The 27,322-nt window shown below is 44.4% G+C and overlaps 1 protein-coding gene across 3 annotated transcripts in view; it reads left to right on the top strand.

The window, feature by feature from the left end:
* Positions 1–27,322, top strand: part of LOC135557521 (leucine-rich repeat-containing protein 49-like) — a 62,882-nt gene that overhangs the window by 4,103 nt on the left and 31,457 nt on the right. For all 3 annotated transcript variants that reach the window (XM_064990833.1, XM_064990853.1, XM_064990844.1), the window contains exons 7-8: positions 6,353–6,496; positions 24,314–24,375. In XM_064990833.1, the coding sequence (XP_064846905.1) occupies positions 6,353–6,496; positions 24,314–24,375 (206 nt within the window). The remainder of the gene's footprint in view (positions 1–6,352; positions 6,497–24,313; positions 24,376–27,322) is intronic.

Below are 27,322 nucleotides of genomic sequence, written 5' to 3'. Positions count from 1 at the left end.
GATAGGCCTACAGTATGATCTGGCTGCTGTCACAACGTATTAAAAGCCTGTGAAGAGAGGGGATCACAGTAATGCTGGTGTCAAATCAGGATTTTGCCAGCACCTGTAAAAAGAGGATAGGATTGAAAAGTAATCTGTCCGCAGTGCTGGTTGTTTGAAAGGTGCTGCCAGTATATCGCCCACATTGCTCCAGTGAAAGTCAACCCAAAGTCCCTGTGAGACTCCTCTCTCTGACTCCGGCTGCTCTTTATCATGTGTCTCATACTCTCATTCCCAATTAAAAATGGGTTTTTGTTAATCTACCCAGCAGCCGTCGTTTTCCAGTGACTTCTGACCATGAAACTTACTGTGTCTTCTTCTTTCCCTTACCACATTTGTACTTCCCAAAGCACAGTAGTGTTTAAGTCACCTATGTATGACCACAAATAAGGGATAATTTCTGCCCTTATTACAAATGACCCCTGCCTGGCCTCTCGTTTTACCCAGAAAGGAGATGTGCTCTGGGGATAGGAAGTTGTCGTATTTCCAGTTTGTTGGAAATGTTCAAGAGGAATATCCTCTTTGGGAAGGAAGGACATTCAAGCCCATTGACCAGGTCCTGGAGTTAGAGGATGACATCGTATTGTTAAATAACCTGTCCTTCCATTGGTTGAGGAATGCATTGTGCTCACAATATGATCCTCTGTATCTAGTTGACACTAGCGATAACGGCTGCTATTCAATGAGGACAAGGCTACAACATTTTTTTATCCCTTGAGAGTTTTTGAATGGCACTACATTTATTGTATCAGGAGTGCAAGGAGTACCAGTATATGATGTCTACAATGAATTACATTAGAAATTCAAAATCATTAATCAAACAGACAATATTTAACTTGATTATGAAACTATTTGAAACTTACAATGCACTTTGCCATTTTTATTTTAAGACATATAAAGGACAGATGTGACCCTTCCTCCTCTGTAAAATGAGCGCGGAACCACTGTAACATATTTTGGATGCGTGATCCACCCTAACAGAAAGCAGTTCTACAGTTATCTGTAACACAACCCAGTTAAATATTTTCAGATGAGATGATCCAATCTGCCCTGACGAGAGATGTCAAATTACTGTTCAGTGAAAGATACATCCAGTGTGGAGTGGACCCTTTTAGCTATGCAGAGGATGATGTCCCAGCCAGGGCTGAGATGAGTTTAGCCATGTGCTGACTTGTGTTAAAGTGGACTTGAGACAGAGAGAATGCTTTTCATTGGAGCCATGGTGGAACTGTGAATCAAAGAGAACACCACTGGGTAGCCTCAGTTGGAGTGGAACATTACCTCACTCTGTTGTAATTGTCAGCAGTCATAACAAAAGTTGTTTCAATCTGAACATCTCTTGCCGTTCTCTCTGGTCTCTGTCCAATAACAACAGTATTATGAGAGGCATTTGGGGGACTTAATACACCTGGGCCTATTGTCAGAACTCCATAACTGAGATACCACCTCGACTATTCACTACTGGCAGCTGGACAACATACTGTACAAATAGACAGCTATAATAAAATGTATTTATAATCAATCTTGTATTTATAAATCCCTTCTTACATAAGCTGATGTCACAAAGTGCTGTACAGAAACCCAGCCTAAAACCCCAAACAGCAAGCAATGCAGGTGTAGAAGCACAGTGGCTAGGAAAAACTCCCTAGAAAGGCCGAAACCTAGAGAGGAACCAGGCTATGAGGGGTGGCCAGTCCTCTTCTGGCTGTTCCTTCCAAATAATATAAAACATGGAAAATTAACAAATGTACAGAAAGATCAGTGCAAAGGCCAAATTACAGAGGAAGAACTTTTTGAGACTATTAAATCCTTTCAGTCTGGAAAAACCCCAGGGCTTGATGGCATACTGGTAGAGATATATCATGTATTTTTTGATATACTAAAAGCTCCATTGTTAGACTGTTTTAACTACTCCTGTAGAAATGGTAGTCTATCAGGTACTCAGCAGGAAGGTCTGATTTCTCTATTATTAAAACAAGACCCAGATGGCAATTTTAAAGATCCAGTCTATTTAAAAAAAACTGGAGGCCCCTTACACTTCAATGTTGTGATCCAAAAATACTAGCAAAATGCATAGCACTCAGAATTAAATGGGTTTTACCAGGTATTGTTCATCCTGATCAGACAGGTTTTTTACATGGACGACACATTGGAGATAATATACGACAACTAATACAAGTAATAAAATATAATGAAACATATAAGAAGCCAGGAATGGTATTTATAGCGCATTTTGAAAAGGCATTTGATAAAGTACGACTGGATTTTATTTATAAAAATCAATTTCGGTAATTCTCTTATAAAATGGGTAAAAATAATGTATAGCAACGCCAGGTGTAAAATAGCAAATAACGGCTACTTCTCAGAGAGTTTTGAATTGTCAAGAGGAGTTAAACAAGGGTGTTCGCTGTCACCATATCTATTCGTTATGGCCATCGAAATGCTAGCTATTAAAATCAGATCCAAAAACAACATTAGAGGATTAGAAATCCAAGGCTTAAAAACATGTCCATGTGTGCCGATGACTCAAGTTTTATATTAAGTCCGCAAGCTAGATCCCTGCAATGTCTCATTGAAGATCTAGATAACGTTTGTGTACTCTCTGGACTAAAACCTAATTATGATTAGTGTACAATATTACGTATTGGTTCTTTAAAAAATACAACTTTTACATTACCCTGCAGTTTACCTATAAAATGGGCTGATGGTGAAGTAGACATACTCGGTATTCATATCACAACAGCTATAAATAAGCTCTCCACAACTAATTTCAATAGAAAACCTGTAAAAATAGACAAGATCCTGCAACCATCGGCATGAAAATACCTGTCTATTTATGGAAAAAATGCATTGATTAACTCCTTAGTCATATCTCAGTTTACTCACGTACTTATGGCGCTGCCTACTCCTGATGATTAGTTTTTCAAATCATATGAGCAAACAATATTTTGCTTTATCTGGGAGGCTAAACCAGACAAAATAAAATGTGCCTATCTATATAATGAATATGAATTGGGTGGGTTGAGATGATTAAATATAAAAACACTAAACCTCTCTCTAAAAGCTTCACTAATTCAAAAGTTTTATTTGAACCCTAAATGGTTCTCAAGTAGATTACTAAGAAAAGCTCATCCATTGTTTAAAAATGGGCTTTTTGCCTTTGTGCAGATTGTCATGTCTCATTTTCGATTAATTGAAATTATACTTTTTTCAAAGTATCTCTCCTTTTCAATCAAGCATTGCAGATCTGGCTACAATTTTAATTTAATCCCCCTGAAAAGACATGACAAACATTACAACAAATATTATGGCTTACTCTAATGTGCTGGTTGATAAAATACCTGTATTTATGGGAAAGATGTTTGAAAAGGGTATTTTGTTCTTAAATGATATTGTAAATTGGAATGGTAGAGTTATGTCCTTCACAGAGTTATCAGAATTGTACGGAAAGGTCTGCTCAATCCAAGAGTACAACCAATTGATTACAGCATTGCCCCAAATTGGAGGAGGCGGGTGGCAGCAGGAGGAGGTAGGGAACTTGTTTGTCTGCCTAATATAAAGGATCAAAACTAGTGAAGGAATAAAAATAGCATAAATAGGAAAGTATACCAGTTTCATTTGAGGACCAGGATGTTGACAACTGTGCCAAACAGATTGCAAAATAGTTGGGAAGAGATTTTTGACGTACTGATTCCATGGTATGAGTTGATATATAAAACAATGCAAGATTCTAGACTTCGTGCTTTTCAGCTAAAATGATTATATTGAATTCTTGCCACCAACAAAATGTTGAATATTTGGGGCATAAAATCATCGAAGCTCTGCAGATTTTGTTGTGAGGATACAGAATCAATAGACCATTTATTTAGGTATTGCTCTCAGGTAGCCTGTTTCTGGTCTCAGGTTCAGGAATTGCTGAAAATGCATAGCATTGATCTAAAATGGACCCTAGAAATAGTACTAATAGTACTAATAGTTAGGAGATCTGGAGAGACCGGGTCAGTCAATTACTAATATACTAATACTCTTAGTAAATGTATGTATCTTCAACTCGCAGGCTGTGGATTCTATTTGATTAGATAGATTGAAATTGTATGTTAAACATCACAGCATAGTTGAAAGATATGTGTTGCTTAGAAACCCGAAGTGGGTGGCCAGCAGAGATAGATGGGATGGGCTGAGGGAAGCTGAGGGTTGGAATGTGGAATTGGAGACAACTGGGAGTGGAGTTGCTGTGTGAGAGATAGAATGATGGTCAAAGATAAAAGTTAAGTGGCAGTGTTTTTACAACTAATGCCAGTTTGCCTGAGGCTGATGCCGTGCAGGTGTTTGTACACATGCATATACACACACTCTCATTCAAATAAACACATAGAACACACGCATACATGTAATAGTGCCAGACATGCACACAAACATACAGTTGGCATTGCTGTTATGATTTTAGTTGTCCTTGATGTCCTTTGTTTTAAATCCTTCTTTTTTTGCATTGATTTTCTCTTTAGTTCATTCTCTTGGTTGTTGGTTCATTGGGGGGTTCTTGGGGGTGGGGATTGGAATTCATTTTATTTTTTATTTTTCTTCCTGGGGGGGACTGTGGGAGGGGTCTCGAATGGTTGAGGGACAGCTATTGGGGATCTTGGAGGGGTCGGATTCACATTTTTTGGCCTGGTGGTAGATTGGTCAACATGCCCTTGAGCAGGGCATTGACCCTGGATGCTTCTGTGTGTCGCTCTGAATGGGAATCTGTTAGATGACTGGTATGATGTAGTTGTTGAGGGGCTTCACTGCAAGTATATTGTATATTTCGAATATTCAATAAATAAAATGTTTACATTTTGTTTTTAAATGGAGCACTATAGGAGAAAGCCCTGCCTCCAGCTGTTTGCTTAGAAATTCTAGGGACAGTAAGGAGGCCTGCGTCTTGTGACTGTAGCGTATGTGTAGGTATGTACGGCAGGACCAAATCGGAAAGATAGTTAGGAGCAAACCCATGTAATGGTTTGTTGGTTAGCAGTAAAACCTTGAAATCAGCCCTAGTGACAAAAGCATGGATGAATTCTTCTGCATCATTTTTGGATAGAACGTTTAAGATTTTTACGTAGATGGAAAAACATAGCATAGCACTGTTACACTGGCCTTAGTGCTTTCACAGCCGAAGCACTCTGTCTGGTCAAGCTATGAATGAGGAGAGTCAGAGAGAAGAGTGTGCCTCAAGATCACTCATGAAAGGGCTTTAGATGTGGAGAGCAGGCTGTCACCCCCCTCCCTCCCCTAAATGGAAGGGAAAAGTAGAGGCCCTTTTAGCCAGAGCTCTATACAGCTTCTGTCCTTTAAATGATGTTCACTGTTCATTTAAAGATTCTGCCCTAAGCTAACAACCATATTCAGTCTGTCTTGATTCATGTCTATTTGCATCAAGCTCACTGCAGGAGCCTTTCAACCTTTGACCCCGGAGTAACATGCAGTGTATCATCATCAAGGGAAAGGGAACCCCCACAACCGGCCCCTTAGTAGTAGTTAGTTCTGGCTTGTATCCCAAATGGCATCCTATTCCCTATGTAGTGCACTACTTTTGACAAGTGCCATATGAGCCCTTGTCAAAGGTAGTGCATTGCATAGGGAATAGGGTGCCATTTGGGAAGCATCCCTGACCTCTTCCTAAAATGGAGAGGACACAGGTCTGAGTGGCACACACCTCACAGCCCCACACTCAGACCCGACAGACAGGCAGGGAATCCCCTGGGCCCTGAAGTAGTTTGTTTCATTTTGACAAGAGGCCCTACAGTTCCCCCTCAACCAGAATGAGGCCAGGGCCACATTTCACTACTACTGACCCTTTTGGATTTTGGATGCTTTTTGGACTCATGGTTCAAAGAGAATACCAACTTTGTTTTCCCAAGTTGAGGGTTGAATTGGATGGTAACGTTGTATGTTAAAAATTCAAAGATCTCCAACTCATTTGAAGGTATAATTTATTTTGGGCTGTTTTTAGCAGAGAATATGGAATGGCCTTAGGCTAGTAAATCAGGGTACACAGGTGTCTGCTCTACTCCGCTGTACTCAAGTTTTATTTTGCACAACAAACAGAACTGGCGTGTCTCATCATTTGATTTAGACAACACAGAGCATATTCTCAACACTGAAAATCACCCTTATGGCCCCTATCACCTCCCCAATATATTTACAACAGCACAGCCTCAAGACAAGCCCCTGAAGGTGTGAGTATAGTCTTTCATTCATCATGACTTAAGAGAATATTTCACCAGTTTATCACAGTGATGTTTCTGTCTGTGTTTCCCTGTGCCTTCAGATCTCCCAGATAGGGAACCTCTCCCACCTGTCTGAGCTGCGCTTGTTGAACTTGGCAGGGAACTGCATCTCCAGGGTGGACAACCTACAGGGCCTGGACTCACTGACTGAGATCAACCTGAGACGCAACTGCATCTCCACTGTGGTGAGGGAGAGGAGAGGAGTTGATTTTTTTTTTTATAAGGATCCCCATTAGCCGAGGCCAATGGTGACAGCTAGTCTTACTTGGAAAAATAAATTACAGACAAAATACTTTACAATTTACACTACTGTTCAAAAGTTTGGGGTCAATTAGAAATGTCCTTGTTTTCCATGAAAGCATGCATGAAATGAGTTGCAAAATTAATAGGAAATATAGTCAAGACATTGACATGGTTATAAATAATGATTTTTAACTGAAATAATAATTGTGTCCTTCAAACTTTGCTTTCGTCAAAGAATCCTCCATTTGCAGCAATTACAGCCTTGCAGACATTTGGCATTCTAGTTATCAATTTGTTGAGGTAATCTGAAGAGATTTCACCCCATGCTTGCGTGTACTATTTAATGAAGCTGCCAGTTAAGGACTTGTGAGGCATCTGTTTCTCAAACTAGACACACTAAACTACTTGTCCTCTTGCTCAGTTGTGCACCGGGGCCTCCCACTCTCCTTTCTATTCTGGTTAGCGCCAGTTTGCGCTGTTCTGTGAAGGGAGTAGTACACAGCGTTGTACGAGATCTTCAGTTTCTTTGCAGATTCTCGCATGGAATAGCCTTCATTTCTCAGAACAAGACTAACGAGTTTCAGAAGAAAGTGCTTTGTTTCTGGCAATTTTGAGCCTGTAATCGGTCACACAAATGTTGATGCTCCAGTAGTCTAAGCTAGTCTAAAGAAGGACAGTTTTATTGCTTCTTTAACCAGGACAACAGTTTTCAGCTGTACTAACATAATTGCAAAAGGGTTTTCTAATGATCAATTAGCCTTTTAAAATTCTAAACTTGAATTAGCTAACACAACTTGCCATTGGAACTGTTACGACTTCCGCCGAAGTCGGTTCCTCTCCTTGTTCAGGCGGCGTTTGGCGGTCGACGTCACCGGTCTTCTAGCCATCGCCGATCCACCTTTCATTTTCCATTTGTTTTGTCTTGTTTTCCCGCATACTTGGTTTACATTCCCTCATTACTTGACGTGCATATAACCCTCTGTTGCCCCCATGTCTGTGTGTGGAATTGTTTCTTGTAAAGTGTATGTGCACTTCAGACTGGTTTGCTACGGGATATTTCAACCCGTATTCTATGTTCTGAGTGCAGTTTGTTTTGCTCATTAAACTGCTCCGGTTGTTACCCAGTTCTGCTCTCCTGCGCCTGACTACCCTGCAGCCAGTTACGCACCTCTTACAGAATTCCACACCCAAATATGGAGTCAGCAGGAGCAGATGCCCCTGGTATAGGGGTCGAGGAGCGCGTCCGGGGAACGCGGCAATGCTCCACCGTCTCGGCGCCGCCATGGACCGCGTCGTCCAAACCATGGACGGCTGGGAGAGAAAGGGAGTTCCTCCACCCCACCAGCACAACCGGGGTCTCCACTACTCGCCCCCCCCCCCCTGCACTCGGTCCCAGTGGGATTCGTCTCACCCTTCCCCGGGAGTACGATGGGACAGCTGCACTATAACTGGGACGGCTGCTGGATCTATACCTGGCAACCGTCCACCCGGCTCCTTCGGGCCGTGAGAGCCATGAGAGGGTGTCCGCCCTCGTCTCGTGCCTCTCGGGGAAAGCCCTGGAGTGGGCCAACGCCGTGTGGGGAGGAGATGCGGCGCTGGATCATTTAGAGGATTTCACCCGCCGCTTCCGGGCAGTCTTCATTCAGTCTTCGGTGATCGTCTCTTCCATCTGAGGCAGGGGACGAGGAGCGCTCAGGAGTTCGCGATGGACTTTCGGACCCTGGCTGCTGGCGCGGGATGGAACGACAGGGCCCTGTTCGACCACTATTGCTGCAGTTTTCACGAGGACGTCCGTCGGGAGTTGGCCTGCAGGGACACCCCCCTCACCTTAGACCAGCTGGTGGACCTGTCCATTCGGCTGAATAACTTGCTGGCTACCCGCGGACGTCCAGAGCAGGGTCTGTCGGTTCCATCCCCCAGCACCACCGCTCCAATGCCCATGGAGCTGGGAGGTGCTGCGCTCAGGGATACCGTAGGAGGTTCCGTCACGTGCACCATCTGTGGCCGCAGAGGTCACACTGCCGGTCGGTGCCGGGTTGGTTCCTCTGGGGGTCGAGGCATCAGGCAGGGCACTCTGGCGTCACCCCAGGTGAGCCGGCACCATTCTCACCCAGAGCCCTCTGTTGCACACCTGTTTTTGTATGCTACTTTTCCTGAGTTTTCCCCGCATTCCCAGCATAAGGCGCTCGTCGATTCAGGTGCGGCTTGGAATTTCATAGACAGATCATTTGCCCATAGTTTAGGGATCCCCATTGTTCCAGTGGCTATGCCCTTCCCAGTTCACGCCTTAGACAGTCGACCATTGGGGTCAGAGTTGATTAGGGAGGCCACCGCTCCCCTGGGCATGGTGACGCCAGGGGATCACAAGGAGAGAATCAGTCTCTTCCTCATTGACTCTCCTGTGTTTCCCGTGGTGCTAGGCCTACCCTGGTTAGCCTGTCATTACCCCCACTGTTTCATGGCAATGGAGGGCTCTCACGGGGTGGTCGCGAGAGTGCTCGGGGAGGTGTTTAGGGGTTTCCATTGGTGCTACTACGGTGGAAAGTCCAGACCAGGTCTCCACCATGCGAATTCCCCCCAAATATGCCGATATGGCTCTCGCCTTCTCCGAAAGGAGACTAAATTACCAATCCAACGTCGGGGGGATTGTGCGATAAATCTCCTGGTAGATGCCGCACTTCCTAGGAGTCACGTGTATCCCCTGTCACAGGCGGAGACTCCGGCTATGGAAACATTTGTCTCCAAATCCCTGCGTCAGGGGTACATTTGGTCCTCTACTTCACCCGCTTCCTTGAGTTTCTTTTTTGTGAAGAAGAAGGACGGGGGTCTGCGCCCATGTATTGACTATCGAGCTCTTAACCAGATCACTGTGAAGTATAGTTACCCGCTGCCTCTCATAGCTACAGCGATTGAGTCAATGCACGGGGCACGCTTCTTCACAAAACTAGATCTCAGGAGCGCTTACAACCTGGTGCGTATCCAGGAGGGAGACGAGTGGAAGACAGAGTTCAGTACCATTTCAGGGCATTATGAGTACCTCGTCATGCCATACGGGTTGATGAATGCTCCGTCAGTTTTCCAAGCCTTTGTGGACGAGATTTTCAGGGATCTGCACGGGCAGGCTGTAGTGGTGTATATCGATGACATTCTGATATACTCTGCTGCACACGCCGAGCATGTGTCCTTGGTGCGCAGGGTGCTTAGTCGACTGTTGGAGCATGACCTGTATGTCAAGGCTGAGAAATGCCTGTTCTTCCAGCAGTCCGTCTCCTTCCTAGGATACAGCATATCCACCTCAGGGGTGGAGATGGAGAGTGACCGCATTTCAGCGGTGCGCAATTGGCCGACTCCCACCATGGTAAGGGAGGTGCAGCGTTTTCTAGGGTTTGCCAATTACTACCGGAGGTTTATCCGGGGTTTTGGTCAGGTAGCGGCTCCCATTACCTCACTGCTAAAGGGGTCCGGTTCGGTTGCAGTGGTCGGCTGAGGCAGACAGGGCTTTTGTTCACCTAAGGGCCCTGTTTACCTCTGCTTCCGTGCTGGCCCATCCGGATCCCACTTTGGCGTTCGCAGTGGAGGTGGACGCATCCGAGGCTGGGATAGGAGCTGTGCTCTCTCAGCGCTCGGGTACGCCACCGACACTCCGCCCCTGTGCCTACTTCTCGAGGAAGCTCAGCCCGGCGGAGCGAAACTATGACGTGGGGGACTGGGGCTGTTGGCTGTTGTCAAGGCTTTGAATGCGTGAAGGCATTGGCTTGAGGGGACTAAACACCCTTTTCTCATCTGGACTGACCACATCTGGAGTACATCCGGGCAGCGAGGAGACTGAATCCTGTCCCGGCTGTATGACACAGAGGAGCGGCCCATGGATCCCACCCCCATACTCCTGGCCTCCTGCATGGTAGCGCCGGTAGTATGGGAGCTGAACGTGGACATTGAGCAGGCGTTACGTGCAGAGCCCGCTCCCCTCCAGTGTCCCGCTGGGCATCTGTACATTCCGTCTGCTGTCCGTGACTGGCTGATCTATTGGGCCCACACGTCAACCTCCTCTGGTCATCCAGGTATCGGTCGGACAGAGCGCTGTTGGAGTGGGAAGTACTGGTGGCCCACCTTGGCCAAGGACGTGAGGGTTTATGTTTCCTACTGCTCGGTGTGCGCCCAGTGTAAGGCTCCTAGGCACCTGCCCAGAGGTAAGTTTACAACCCTTACCCGTTCCACAACGGCCATGGTCTCACCTGTCGATAGATTTTTGTCACAGATCTCCCCCTCACAGGGTAACACCACAATCCTGGTCGTTGTGAACCGTTTCTCCAAGTCCTGCTGTCTCCTTCCTCTGCCCGGTCTCCCTATGGCCCTACAGACTGCGGAGGCCTTGTTCACTCACGTCTTCCGGCACTATGGGGTTCCTGAGGATATAGTGTCTGATCGAGGTCCCAAGTTCACGTCGAGGGTCTGGAGAGCGTTCATGGTGCGTCTGGGGGTCTCGATCAGCCTTACCTCAGTTTTTCACCCTGAGAGTAACGGGCAGGTGGATAGAGTTAACCAGGATGTGGGTAGGTTTCTGCGGTCTTATTGCCAGGACCGGACGGGGGAGTGGGCGGCATTCGTGCCCTGGGCAGAGATGGAGTATTAACCCCTCGTTCCATGTGTCTCTCCTCAGGCCGGTGGTGGCTGGTCCGCTCCAGGAGTCTGAGGTGCAGGAGGTTCCTCCTCCCCCTCGATCGAGGGGGCCCCGGCGTACGCCATTCACTCCATACTGGATTCGAGGCGGGGGCCTTCAGTACCTCGTGGAGTGGGAGGGGTACGGTCCGGAGGAGAGCTGCTGGGTTCCGGTGGAGGACGTGTTGGACCCTTCAATGCTGCGGGAGGTCCACCGTCTTCGCCCGGATCGCCCTGCACCTCGCCCTCCGGGTCGTCCCTGAGGCCAGTGTGTCAGCGCGCTGCTGGAGCCGCGTGTCAAGGGGGGGGTACTGTCACGTCCTCCGCCGAAGTCGATTCCTCGGCGAACGGTGTTCGGCGGTTGACGTCACCGGTCTTCTAGCCATCGCCTATCCACCTTTCATTTTCCATTTGTTTTGTCTTGTTTTCCCGCACACCTGGTTTACATTCCCTCATTACTTGACATGCATATAACCCTCTGTTCCCCCCTATGTCTGTGTGTGGAATTGTTTGTTGTAAAGTATATGTGCACTTCAGACTGGTTTGCTACGGCTTATTTCAACCCGTATTTTGTTGTTCTGAGTGCAGTTTGTTTTGCTCATTAAACTGCTCCGGTTGTTACCCAGTTCTGCTCTCCTGCGCCTGACTACCCTGCAGCCAGTTACGCACCTCTTACAGGAACACAGGAGTGATGGTTGCTGATAATGGGCCTCTGTACGCCTATATAGATATTCCATTAAAAATCAGCCATTTCCAGCTACAATAGTCATTTACAACATTAACCATGTCTGCACTGTATTTCTGATCAATTGAATGTTATTTTAATGGACAAAAATGTGCTTTTCTTTCAAAAACAAGTACCTTTCTAAGTGACTCAACTTTTGAACGGTAGTGTACATATATTTAAAAACATCATTAACGTGTGTGTGTGTGTGTGTGTGTACATCTATCAGTTACACATACATGTCAGTATATACACACAACATAGCATACATACTGAGAGCTGCTGGGTTTTGAGATCTGAGGGGCCACAGGCTGGGGTTGGTGGAGGGACTGCAGGCATGACATACTGAGGGGGCTACTGACTGGCTGATGGTAGAGCAGAGCCCTGGCTGTTCTGAACTGAAGCAGCTGGATCGTGTCTAATCCTTTGGGCTCACACTAATGCACTGTGCAGATGTAACGGCTCAGGCCTATAGTGATTCAGATCTGTGCTAAGATCGCAAACAGCTTGGCCCTTCTATCATCACAGTAATGGTTGAAGATGGTTCTCCCCACTCTGCAATATACTGTGCAAGAAAAGTATGCTGCTGTGTTGCTAATGCTGCCAATTATAACAGATGCACACATCCAACTGTAGTGGTTTGATATATACACACTCATTGGCATACAGCTGATGGCTTAAGCTAGTCCTCAAGGTGTTGCCAGTGTCTGCCCCCCTACCTACTCACGCATTGAGATGTGTAGACAGATTATAATTTTCTTCTTAGATGATAATGTTAGCTGCAGATTATTTTTTCATCTTGTTATCATCCTCCGCTGCTGGCACAAGCCTTTGCATGTTTTCCTTATTTTGATGTTTGTCTTGGTATCACATTTAGAAGAATTTCTGTTTCATGTCTCACCAAGAAAAAACACAAAGTGAAGTAGCATACTTTTCTTCCTGTCATTCATTTACTGTGGTTACCAAGGGGAAATAGCTAGCTCATTAACACCTCCTCATGCTGACTCCAGTGGAAATTAAATAGGATATTTTTGAAACAGAAGTTCCCTCCCCCTAAGTTTCTATAGTATAGTATTTCTGATCAACAGAGGAGCACAAACAGGCCTAAACAGGACCTTCATTTGTATACAAGTCTGACATCTCCAAACCCTTCCCTCACTTGGTATGTTGGAAAATTCAACAAGCTCTCAGTCTCACGTCAGAATTAGACGTTCATTCATGTTTCTCAAACATCAAATTTCAAAGTGTTTAAGGTTAAGGTTTGGCATTAACTCTGAATTTTAAGGTTAGGGTTACGTTTAGGCATTAACTCTGAAATCTTATTGTTATGCATTAACTGTGAATGGTTAAGGCAGTGGCTCCCAAACTGTGAGGCACGGCCCCCGAGCACGGGGATCAAAAATATACATATGCACTACAGGTCCAACGTTTTAGAACACCTACTCATTAAAGAATTTTTATTTATTTTTACTATTTTCTACATTGTAGAATAATAGTGAAGACATCAAAACTAGGAAATAACAGATATGGAATTATGTAGGGGTGGGGGGGGGGCTGTTCCCCAATACTGGAGGGGGCCCCGAGTGAATTTTTGGGGGGATTAAGGTTTATATCATTGGATTTAAACATTCAACCTACTTTTGTACCTGAGGCAGATGTTTACTCCCATCTCCCATCCCTGTCCACAACGCCTTAGCAAAACCGAAAACCTTCTTGAAGGTAACAGCGCTCATGGTTGCCTCTAGTGGCCAGTTTCTATGTCATCTCCCGACATCATCAGACATGGTTGGAAGTCTAATCCTGACTTGTATCACGTGACCAGGCTGGAAAAATTGTTTAAAAAAACAGAAATGTCACATCTTATCAACTACAGCTTCTGTTTACTCACTTAGAAGTTTTGCTGAAATTACTTTTAATAATCGGATATGTTTTATTGGCCTCACTGGAAAGAATTCTACCCTCCAGCATTTTTCTCAAGGCTCTTTCATTATCCGGATTGCAGGCGCAAACTAAACACAGATACTTTCAGGTGTCTTAAAAGGTTTTCCTTTTCATTCTAGAGAGGAATAGAGTGGATATTTGGAAAGAACTTGAAGGGAAAGACAAATACGTTGACCTACACTTAAACATTGGGCTCAGTTACATGGAAGGCCAGTATTTTAGACATTCTGTATGTATAACCCTTTGGGTACTGTGCTACATAGAGTACATGTCTGAAAGGGTTGTTTACCCTAGAAAACCATCCTAAATGACACCTAAAATGCAACAGTTTGGAGATGATGGTAACAGAGTAAGATGAATGGTTGAGATACTGTTCTGTATGGTTTTAGTCTGTATATTATATGCACTCTCTAAAAGACAAGTAACTTAAGCAACCTCAGCCATTGAATGACCAGGTCACCAGTAGCACTTACTAAGGATCTCTCTCTCTCTCACACACACACACACACACGTTTGTTGGCGCTTCTCTTTGTAGTGTTGTTGCGTGCAGCAGAGACAGAGGTTATGAGAGGCTGTTGGCACAGTAATGGTTTTAGGGGAGCTCCTCAGTGTGTGAGAAAATCTAACACATGTCAGCTGTCAGCATAGCTTGGGTGGAGCTGAGCTGTAGAGGTGAAGCCCAGGACACGCAGGAGAGACGGACACCAGGTTCAGACACACCTCCTCGTCTCTGGTCCCCTGCTGTTAGAAGATGAGATAGGCAGTGGTGGACAGACAGTGGGCTTTTTTTATGCACCACATCAGCCCAGTGATGACATCACTCTGTCTGAGACTGTGTCTCAATATAGACTCAGCCACGGTCGGAGCTGGAAGTGCTGTTGCACTGACGGAGAAGCAGAGGTGAATATTCATTCTGGGAAGCAGGTGTATGTGTGGTAGACTATGTGCTCATACTGTGGTATGAATTGCATTTTCAGCATGCAGAAATATATGTTATAAGGATTCATTGCAGCGTTCTCCTCAAAGCCTACTATGTGACACTGTGAGTGGGAGCGCACAGTCATCTAATGTCTTTATTTCAGGAGCAGAGCGTTCCTGTCACTATGGGGATGCAGCAGCAGACAGTACTGTTAATGTGTGTTCTCAAGTAGCAGTAGAGAAATGTTCCTATAAAAGCAGTGTTGCAAATAGCAGAGATTACAGCCTCCCTCGCACATGTCTCTCTCATAATTTATGCAGTGAATGATATTACAGCACCCCTGCGGAGGCAGCATCCCTGTAATACTGTAAGTGTTAGAGACAGTAAGCTATAAAAACAAAGAGAGTCACACACACCATATGTATAAACTCCTAGTCATTTATTGTGTAAAACACCAACGTTTCGGCGTCACTGTGCCTTCTTCAGGGTAATGTCATGAATGCTTGAACCAGGTTATGTAGACAAATAGTGCAATTAGTGAAACAAATGACAATAGTGAGGGGTGTCATAATTATTAGGTTGATTATAAGGAATTGAGTGAAACTGCTAAAAGACAATAGTTTACAGCATATTGAATATATTAGGGTATTGTTAGCATTATCATCAACATATATTATTGTTTAATTGAATTTCACATATATATTTAATTGTTTCCAATTTCATAAAATGTTTTTACATGTAATCTTTTGGGTCAACCAAAATGCAGAATAAGCATAATCAACAGGGAGAACATATTGGGTGTACTCTGATAAACTCTGACAGCACATTAAAAGTCTTGTGTAATGTGAATACACTCCTCTTCTCCTTAGTTGTTTATACAGTAATTGTGTTAGAGCAGCCCACCATTAAAGTCCCCCTAACTAAGTCACTGAGTGGTGTGGTGGGTTGACCGTACTGTATGCATACTGTAGCCTTCTTTTGTTTATGCCTAAAGTAGGCTATGGCTTTATTTTGTAACCCATTGCACACTGCCACTGACATGCACATACAGTGCATTCAGAAAGTATTCAGACCCATTGACTTTTTCCCTCATTTGTTACGTTACAGGGATTAAATAAATATAAATCCTCATAATTTGTAGACAGTACTGTTAATGTGTGTTCTCAAGTAGCAGTAGAGAAATGTTCCTATAAAAGCAGTGTTGCAAATGGCATAGATTACAGCCTCCTCGCACCTCGCACCTGTCTCTGCAGCCGTCTTCATCGACCTGGCTAAGGCTGTCAATCACCGTATTCTTACCGGCAGACTCAACAGCCTTGGTTTCTCAAATGATTGCCTCGCCTGGTTCACCAACTACATCTCAGACAGAGTTCAGTGTGTCAAATCGGAGGGCCTGTTGTCCGGACATCTGGCAGTCTCTATAGGGGTGCCACAGGGTTCAATTCTCAGGCTGACTCTTTTCTCTGTATATATCAATGATGTCGCTCTTGCTGCGGGTGATTCTTTAATCCACCTCTACGCAGACGACACCATTCTGTATACATCTGGTCCTTCTTTAGACACTATGTTAACAAACCTCCAAACGAGCTTCAATGCCATACAACACTCCTGTGGCCTCCAACTGCTCTCAAACGCTAGTAAAACTAAATGCATGATCTTCAACCGATTGCTGCCCGCACCCTCCTGCCCTCCTAGCATCACTACTCTGGACGGTTCTGACTTAGAGTATGTGGACAACTATAAATACCTAGGTGTTTGGCTAGACTGTAAACTCTCATTCCAGACTCTAATTAAGCATCTCCAATCCAAAATTAAATCTAGAATCAGCTTCCTATTTCCTTCACTCATGCTGCCAAACATACCCTCGTAAAACTGACTACCCTGCTTTTCATTGACTTCGGCGATGTCATTTACAAAATAGCCTCCAACACTCTACTCAGCAAATTGGATGCAGTCTATCACAGGGCCATCCGTTTTGTCACCAAAGCCCCATATACTACCCACCATTGCGATCTGTATGCTCTCGTTGGCTGGTCCTCGCTCCATATTCGTCGCCAAACCCACTGGCTCCAGGTCATCTATAAGTTTTTGCTAGGTAAAGCTCTGCCTTGTCTCAGCTCACTGGTCACCATAGCAACACCCGTAGCACGCGCTCCAGCAGGTATATTTCACTGGTCATCCCCAAAGCCAACACCTCTTTGGCCGCCTTCCCTTCCAGTTCTCTGCTGCCAATGACTGGAACGAATTGCAAAAATCACTGAAGTTGGAGACTTATATCTCCCTCACTAACTTCAAGCATCAGCTGTCAGAGCAGCTTACCGATCGCTGCAGCTGTACACAGCCAACCTGTAAATAGCCCATCCAACCAACTACCTACCTCATCCCCTTATTGAAAAAAATCTATTTCTGCTCTTAGTATTCTACTTGCACATCCTCATCTGCACATCTATCACTCCAGTGTTAATTGCTAAATTGTAATTACTTTGCCACTATGGCCTCTTTATTGCCTTACCTCCTTACTTCATTTGCACACACTGTATACAGACTTTCTATTGTGTTATTGACTGTATGTTTGTTTATCCCATGTGTAACTCTGTGTTGCTGTTTTTGTCACACTGCTTTGCTTTATCTTGGCCAGGTCACAGTTGTAAATGAGAACTTGTTCTCAACTGGCCTACCTGGTTAAATAAAGGTTAAATAAAATAAATAAATACCAAATAATTCCACACGCAATACCCCATAATGACAATGCCAAAACAGGTTTTTAGAAATGTTTGCAAATTTAGTAAAAATAAAAACAGAAATAGCTTATTTACATAAGTATTCAGACCCTTTGCTATGAGACTCAATTCAGCTCAGGTGCATCCTGTTTCCATTGATCATCCTTGAGATGTTTCTACAACTTGATTGGAGTCCACCTGTGGTAAATTCAATTGATTGGACATGATTTGGAAAGGCTCACACCTGTCTATATAAGGTCCCACAGTTGACAGTGCATGTCAGAGCAAAAACCAAGCCACGAGGTCGAGGGAAATGTCCGTAGAGCTCTGAGAAAACATTTTGTCGAGGCACAGATCTGGGGAAGGGTAACAAAAGATGTCTGCAGCATTGAAGGTCCCCAAGAACACAGTGGCCTCCATCATTCTTTTTTTTGTTTACCTTTATTTAACTAGGCAAGTCAGTTAAGAACAAATTCTTATTTTCAATGACGTCCTAGGAACAGTGGGTTAACTGCCTGTTTAGGGGCAGAACGACAGATTTGTACCTTGTCGGCTCAGGGATTGGAACTTGCAACCTTCAGGTTACGAGTCCAACACTAACCACTAGCCTACCCTGCCGCCCCAAATGGAAGAAGTTTGGAACCACCAAGACTTCCTAGAGCTGGCCGCCCGGCCAAACTGAACAATCGGGGGAGAAGGACTTTGGTCAAGGAGGTGACCAAGAACCAGATGGTAACTCTGACAGAGCTCCAGAGTTCCTCTGTGGAGATGCGAGAACCTTCCAGAAGGACAACCATCTCTGCAGCACTCCACCAATCAGGCATTTATGGAATAGTGACCAGATGGAAGCCACTCAGTAAAAGGCACATGACAGCTCTCTTGGAGTTTGCCAAAAGGCACCTAAAGGACTCAGACCATGAGAAACAAGATTGAACTCTTTGGCCTGAATGCCAAGCGTCACATATGCAAGAAACCTGGCACCATCCCTACGGTGAAGCATGTGGCAGGGACTGGGAGACTAGTCAGGATCGAGGGAAAGATGAACGGAGCAAAGTACAGAGAGACCCAAGACAACGCAGGCCCAGCCGGAGCCCAGACTTAAACCTGATCGAACATCTCTGAAAATAGATGTGCAGCGACGCTCCTCATCCAACCTGACAGAGCTTGAGGGGATCTGCAGAGAAGAATGAGAGAAACTCCCCAAATACAGGTGTGCCAAGCTTGTAGTGTTATACCCCAAAATACTTGAGGTTTTAATCGCTGCCAAAGGTGATTCAACAAGGTACTGAGTAAAGGGTCTGAATACTTATGTAAATGTGATGTTTAAAATTTTTAATACATTTGCAAAATTGTCTAAAAGACAGTTTTTGCTTTGTCATTATGGGTTATTGTGTGTAGATTGATGAGGGGAAAATAACACTAATACATTTTAGAATAAAGCTGTAACATAACAAAATGTGGAAAAAGTCAGCACCGTAGCTGAGCAGGATGGTGCAGCAACAGGCCATAAGGGGGACTAGGAGAGTTTTGTTATATTCTGTGCCTGGCCCTGTTTAGTTTGTTTTATCCTCATTAGCTGCAGCTTTAGAAGCCTTCTCCTGCATTTGCCATTAATCTTTTTCCAAGGGAAACATGCATTTTGATAATGATTGAGTGTTAGAGCCCAGGGGGTATGAACATAACGTAAACAAAAGGAATATGAGTATCAGACTTTTGAATTATATTAATGTTTAAATCAATCGGACCCCATGCGCAAGCTTTGCCCTTCATGTGATAGCAGAGTGGAATGAGAGATTAAGGCATGTTGATGTCTGTCCTTTATTATTTTGACGTTAATGTTTCCCTTGGATGTTAACGCAGTGTCTATCTCATGGGCTTCTAATGTACTTTACTATCTGGGTCATATGCTTACAGCATGAGCTATTCACAAGTAATATTGATCTATGAGAACTCAGCTGCCTTAACATACTGGACAAATTATTTAGACTAATTCAGTACTGTATATTATTTACAGTGTATAATACATTTTGTAATGAATCCATATATTTTATTGGTGTGGTCAGTACTAGTTTTGTCTGGTTATTGCACCAGGCACACATTTGAATCTAACATGCACTATTAATGTTATTTTTTCTAGGCTGTGCCCTTGGATTTGGTCCAGTGTTCTGGTTGCAGGCAGCTAGCCTGACAGTTAGCTGTTGGGCTGCTACTAGTGATGGTGAAGGAAATCATTGTGTTATGGGATTTCAATACTGATGTCTGCAAAAGGATAGACCAACCCACAATGTATTTATGCACTTCTGTAGATCACTTGCTCTGACCCAAATGATAAGATCCCACCAGGGTATGTGAAACAGTGCAAAGTACGATTGACTTAAATATTAGTGTCTGATAAGTTCTAAATATTGCAGAGTGGAGTAATATCTATGGAATCAGTGAATTGTATTACATTTTGCACAAGTACGATTTTTAAAAAGATATATTTAAGTGTCACAGCTGTTAGAATCAGAGGACTCAAAAAATACTGTGTTGAACTGTTTAGGGAGCAAGTGGGTAAAATTGACTGGTCACCTGTGCTCGATAGTGTAGGGGTAGACAGTGCCTGGGAAGCCTTTAAATGTAGATTCCTTGATGTGGTGAATGTGATGGCTCCCATTAGACATCTCAGAGTAAAGCAGAGAATAAGGCCTTTAAGAAATGTAAGAACTCTCAAGAGCAACCTGATTTTGTCCTATATAAACACCACAGAAATGAAGCACAGAGCAGGATGGATGAAGCTAAGAGGGGTTACTTTGCTGATTAAAATCATTGAGAACAAGTAACCCTAAAAATCTTTGGAAATCATTTAAGGAATTAGGCTGTAGTACTACTAAAAGCAAGCTAAACAGTATTGGACTGAACATCAGGGGGGAGATGGTATATGCAGAGGTTGCCAATTAATTTGTCACGCTGGTGTAAAGGATTTGGAGACAGGCGCAGGAATACATCATTCGGTTTTTTAATACACCCAAAAGAAACATGTATACAAAACACTGGGATGTACCCAAACAAAAGAGCGAGGGTAAAGCTCATTGAACGACACGAGACCGGTAATACACAATGCACAAAACACCAAGCACAGGCTAAGACAACGCATAGGTACTCACACAACCAACAGATATAGGAACAATAATCGACAGCCCAATGGGGAAACAAAGGGCACATTTATACAAACACAATCAGTGAGGAATTGGAACCAGGTGTGCGTAATGACACAGTTCAGTACAGCCTAGAAGGCCATTGACGTCGACCTCCGGAACTGGTGAACAGAATGAGCAGCAGTACCGGGGGGGATCCGTGACATAATTCAACTCTTTTTTTTTTACTTCTGTTGCCAGCAAGCTAGTTAGCAAGCTGCCCACCTGTTTGAATGGAAACGACCAAGTCAAGAACTATTATACCGAGTTAGAGGTTCAGCCAAACTCTTTTCTTATTTTGCAAATGTAGCAACATACAAAATCTTTCGCAGGGACATGAAACAAGCTAAAGTTATACCTCTTTATAAGAAGGGGATAAAGTCTGACCCTGAGAATTATAGGCCCGTATCTATCCTTAGTATAACACTAAATATCCTGGAGAGAGTTGTACTGTACATGAGCAAATTTATGAATATGTCAAGAAACAGTCTAATGTATGATTTTCAGTCGGGTTTTATAAGAACATACTCCACTGATTCATGTCTACTTTACTTGACTGACTTCATCAGGAAAGAGATTGATGAGGGAAATCTGTGTGGAATGGTACTGCTGGACCTACAGAAGGCCTTTGATACAGTTAACCACTGTCTCCTAATCTCCAAACTGGAGGCCTATTTGTCAAGTAGGGAGAAGGTAGTAGAGGTTAATGGTTTGCTGTCTCAGGCAAAACGAATGAGTTGTGGTGTTCCGCAGGGGAGCGTGCTTGGGCTCTACTGTTTTTACTGTATATAAACGATATGAAAGATGCTTGTTCTTGCCGTCTTTTCCTTTATGCGAATGACTCTACACCTCTGTTGTCTCACAAAAGTAAAACAATGTTGGAGAGCATACTTAGCACAGCGCTTACTAGCATTAGCAAATAGCTTGGAGATAATAAGCTATCTCTGCACTTAGGTAAAACAGAGGCAATTATTTTGGGGTCCCGACCGAAATTGTGTAGGTCCTCTGAAATCAGAGTGGAGTTAGGGGGTAAGGTCCTGACTACTAAAACCTATGTTAGCTACCTGGGATGGAAGCTTGGGAGGTGTGAACATGGCCACTAAAGTGCTAGGGAAGGTTAATGCCAAGACTAAGTTTTTGGCTAGAATGTCTAAGCTGCTTGATAAGGACTCCATGAGAGTGCTAGACACTGCCCTCATTCAAAGCAGTTTTGACTATGCGAGTACTTCCTAGTTTGGGGGCTTATCTAAGCTTATGAAGGGGAAGCTCCAGATAGCCCACAATACGCTGATCAGGGTAGTATTGACTGTGAGTCCACATATTCACATAGGCAGGAGCTTCAGGAACTCAACTGTCTGCCTGTTGATGCTAAGGTGTCCCAGATTAGACTGGTTTTGGTTTACAGGAGTATTTATGGTTCTGCACCCAGATATCTAAATGATTACTTTTCCCATGTTAGGGATGCACACTATCACAGCACCAGATCAGGTGTTGCTGATATGTGCTTATACAGGTTCAGGAGTAATGCTGGGAAAGGTACTGTCTTGTATACTGGAGCCTGAGAGTGGACTGAGTTGTCTCTGCCCATAAAACACGGTCCTCTCTGGGCAACTCTGAAAAATAAAGTAAAAAACTGTTTGATGTCTTCTGTGCCCAGTTACGTTGTAACTGCAATGATGAGATGGATGTTATTCTTCTTTGTTTTTATGTTTTATTATCTTGCTGTCATACTTTGTTCAACCGTGTTCGATCTTTCCTAGCCATCTTGTTTCAAGAGGACCACAATGAAAATAAGTCCCAGACTTTATTGTGTGTTATCCTCCATGATTTTACTCATGTGCATATGTGGGTTTTTCAAGTTTTGTGTGTACTTGTTTTTTAAATGGTCGAATTAATAAACTAACTAAATGACCAAGCCCCACAGATCTGATTCATGTAACAGAGAGTATGGATATGGCTTTAGAGGTCAGCATGGCCATTACACAATGTTGTGCTCTAGTCCAGTGGCTGACCAGTTGGCCCTCGGCATAGTGAGAGCTGTAGTAGACGACCAGGTGTAGTAGACTGATCAGAGGGAATCCACCATAACTTTCACCCACGCAGATGAAAGGAGTGCCTCCATTAGACTAATCTGGCAGGTGGGCATTTGGGTTGTTAGAATGGGGGGGATGGGGGTGTGCGTGCAAGTGAGCGTGTGTGGATGAGTATTGTGGTAGTGTAGTGGGAGTTTATGTGGATGAGTATTGTGGTAGTGTAGTGTGAGTTTATGTGGATGAGTATTGTAGTAGTGTAGAGGGAGTTTATGTGGATGAGTATTGTGGTAGTGTAGAGGGAGTTTATGTGGATGTGTATTGTGGTAGTGTAGAGGGAGTTTATGTGGATGAGTATTGTGGTAGTGTAGAGGGAGTTTATGTGGATGAGTATTGTGGTAGTGTAGAGGGAGTTTATGTGGATGAGTATTGTGGTAGTGTAGAGGGAGTTTATGTGGATGAGTGTTGTGGTAGTGTAGAGGGAGTTTATGTGGATGAGTATTGTGGTAGTGTAGAGGGAGTTTATGTGGATGAGTATTGTGGTAGTGTAGAGGGAGTTTATGTGGATGAGTATTGTGGTAGTGTAGAGGGAGTTTATGTGGATGAGTATTGTGGTAGTGTAGAGGGAGTTTATGTGGATGAGTATTGTGGTAGTGTAGAGGGAGTTTATGTGGATGGCAGCTAGGTTAAGGTCTTGTTGTCTGAGGAATGGCAGAGATACAGGCATTGCTGGTGGAGGCTGTACAGTAGCTGTATGTGAGGTATTGTGTGTCTGCAGTATGGGCTGACAGCGCTTTAAGTCCCTCCTGGCAGTGTCCACATACATGCACACACACACGCATCCCAGCGCAGATCATTCATCCTCAGAGACACACTACAGCAGTGCAGGAGAAGGCTTCGAAAGTTGCAGCTAATGAGGTTGCCCTGCCCTACTGCGAGGCTGAATACGTCATCCCCACTGCCATCCCCCTGTCCTACCCTCTGTAGCTGGCTGTGACATTGCCTGTGTGTCCTCATCAGCCAGCCTGCTGGTCCTCCTCACATCCTCCCATCCTCCCCCAGACTCCCTCCTCCATTGATCCTGAAACAGCCTGATGGTGAAATAGATTCCATGACAACAGCACCACTGGAGACTTTAATCTATTCCTGTTGAATTCATAATTTGCCCATATCGCTGTCGCCTTCCCTTTGTTCTTCTGCTGCTGCTGGGCTGTGTCTCTGTGCGTCTATGTGTGTTTCTGTGTGTCAGTAGCCCCCTCTTTCTCTCTCTCTCTTCTATAAGCAGAGTGAGTGAGCGAGTTCCTGCAGCAGGGGATCACTGCATTAGCGCACTCTCCTGTTCTCTCCCCCCTTCTCCTTGCTCTCCCCCTCCCCACCCTGTGCAGCCGCGGCAGTGTGCCTGCGCGCGCAGGGCGGATGGGGCTGTATGCCGGAGCTGGGAGCTGCAAGGTGACTGAGGGAATGGAGAGGGATGGGAAGATCTGAGCCACGCTGTGACTGTGCAGTGCCCCACCGCTACCACAACGCAAGCCCCTCTAGAGCACCCTCTCCTCTCTTCATCCCCCTCTTTCTCTCCCTCTCTTTGTCTAGACAGAGGTAGACCAGCTGCCCTGCCTCCAGCGCCTCTTTCTCAGCTGCAACAGCATCACCAGGTAAGATGTGCTGCTACTGCTGCTACTGCTTAACCCCCTCCTCTCCACAGAGCACAGTGCTGGCAGGTTCCCCTCCCAGGCAGCTCCCTATAGCTCAGGGCTGGGCCTGGCCTCTGCTGCAGAGGAGGACCCATACTGCCTCTCTCTCTCTCTCTGAGCACACACTGAATGACTGCTGAGGTGGGCAGTCTCTCCCTTCCCCAGTGGCTAATAACCTACTGTACTGCTGGGGAGGGCAGTCTCTCCCTACCCCAGTGACTAACAAACTACTATACTGCTGGGTTGCTAAGAGATGGTGTGTCGGCATGTCTCATGAATGGAAAGTCTGTTTTGTTACTGTAGAGAGAGTTTACAAACCCCTGTTATTTTTTCCTTGTGTGGTTTGTGGCTCTGCCTTTTACCTCCCTTAGCCTTATATAAATAGTGGAGTTGTCATTGAGTTCAGTCAGGAGGACAGGGGATGAATGCTGAAGTAGCACTGTCTCTGCCTGTGAAAACGGTCTTGTGAAGTCCTGATTTAATAAGACAGTGTTGCCAGTCCAGAGGGCCACAGTTGACTCCTGATGTGATTCATATCTCATAGCAGCTCTTGCTAGCCCACTCTGTTTTAGGCAGGAAATAAATAATTTAAAGCCTGCCTTGCCCAAACATAAAGCTTATATAAATCAATAATGATGGCAAAATACAACATCGAATCTGGCTTGTATTTGATCCTCTGTCAGAGCCTTTAGATTTAAATCGTCAGAGAAATGTAGGCTACTATGCACAGTGAAGTCCTGGTGGATAACACGTGCCTTTATTTGACGTCTGCATAGCTGTAGCCGAGGGAGAAGCCATCCCAGGCTCAGCAAAGCCTTTGGTTGAAGCGATCATTATCACAATTAGGCCAATCAGAAGTTCTCTGTGCAAACAGTGCCGAGAACACTATTTATATTCACATGGTGAACCAACTGTACTGTTTACATTACATTTCCATATTTGTCATTGAGCAGACATTCTTATTCAGAGTGATTTACAGGAGCAATTAGGATTAGGTGTCTTGCTCAAAGGGACAGCGACCGATTATTTTCACCTAGTCAGCTCAGGGATTTGAACCAGCGACCATTCGTTCAGTGGCCCAACGCTCCTAACCGCTAGGTCACCTGCCACCCTAGTTAGCTTGGCTACCTACCACCCTGTTTAGCCTAGTTATTCTCTTCCCATCTAAAACTCTGTTCACCCAGCCCCAGGCCATGTCTGTCACTTTCAATGCCCTCTTCCACTGCCAGCCCCAGGCCCAATTAGCACGTTTCCATGTTTTATTTTTGTTGAGTTCTGGGCCCTGGGTATTCAAAAAGGGTCTTAGGGTAGGAAAGCTAATATTGGATTCATTTTGCCATTATAAGATTATATGGACTAGGGGGACCTGATCCTAGATCAGCATTCCTAATCTGAGACACTTTGTGAATACGGGCCCTGTTCCCTGGTGGTATTGTCGACCTATGGATTATAAGGTTAATTCAACAAAAATAGAGGTTGGGGGAGCTTTTCTAAGTGAATTACTCATCATATTAACATATAGTTGCATCAGTGCCTGGTATGGCAACAGCTCGGTATCCGACCGTAAGGCTTACAGCCCACCTCATGATGCCATCTATTTTGTGAAGTGCACCAGTCCCTCCTGCAGCAACACACCCTCACAACATGATGCCGCCACGCCCGTGCTTCACGGTTGGGATGGTGTTCTTCAGCTTGCAAGACTCCCCCTTTTTCCTTCAAGCATAACTATGGTCATTATGGCCAAACAGTTCTATTTTTGTTTCATCAGACCAGAGGACATTTCTCCAAAAAGTACGATCTTTTTCCCCATGTGCAGTTGCAAACCGTAGTCTGGCTTTTTTATGGTGGTTTTGGAGCAATGGCTTCTTCCTTGCTGAGTGGACGTCGATCTAGGACTTATTTTATTGTGGATATAGATACTTTTGTGCCTGTTTCCTCCAGCATCTTCACAAGGTCCTTTGCTGTTGTTCTGGGATTGATTTGCCCTTTTCGCACCAAAGTACGTTCATCTCTAGGAGACAGAACGCGTCTCCTTCCTGAGTGGTATGACGGCTGCGTGGTCCCATGGTGTTTATACTTGCGTACTATTGTTTGTGCAGATGTACTTGGTACCTTCAGGCATTTGGAAATTGCTCCCAAGGATGAAACAGACTTGTGGAGGTCTACCATTTTTTTCTGAGGTCTTGGCTGATTTATTTTTATTTCCCATGATGTCAAGCAAAGAGGCACTGAGTTTGAAGGTAGGCCTTGAAATACATCCACATGTACACCTCCAATTGACTCAAATTATGTCAATTAGCCTATCAGAAGCTTCTAAAGCATGACATAATTTTCTGGAATTGTCCGAGCTGTTTAAAGGCACAGTCAACTTTAAACTTCTGACCCACTGGAATTGTGATACAGTGAATTATAAGTGAAATACTCTTTCTGGAAACAATTTTTGGAAAAAATGACTTGTGTCATGCACAAAGTAGATGTCCTAAACGACATGCCAAAACTATAGTTTGTTAAAAAGAAATTTGTGGAGTGCTTGAAAAATGAGCTTTAGTGACTCCAACCTAAATGTATGTAAACATCCGACTTCAACTGTATATAACCTACTGTTCAAAAGTTTGGGGTCACTTAGAAATGTCCTTGTTTTTGAAATAGAAGCACATTTTTGGTCCATTAAAATAACATCAAATTGATCAGAAATACAGTGCAGACATTGTTAATGTTGTAAACGACTATTGTAGTTGGAAACGGTCTGATTTCTTATGGAATATCTACATAGGCGTACAGAGGCCCATTATCAGCAATCATCACTCCTGTGTTCCAATGGCACGTTATGTTAGCTAATCCAAGTTTATAATTTTAAAAGGCTAATTGATCATTAGAAAACCCTTTTGCAATTATTTTAGCACAGCTA

The sequence above is a fragment of the Oncorhynchus masou genome, chromosome 2 (genome assembly GCF_036934945.1).
Source record: "Oncorhynchus masou masou isolate Uvic2021 chromosome 2, UVic_Omas_1.1, whole genome shotgun sequence".
Classification (NCBI taxonomy): Eukaryota; Metazoa; Chordata; class Actinopteri; order Salmoniformes; family Salmonidae; genus Oncorhynchus; species Oncorhynchus masou.
This window is presented reverse-complemented; position numbering and strand designations above follow the sequence as displayed.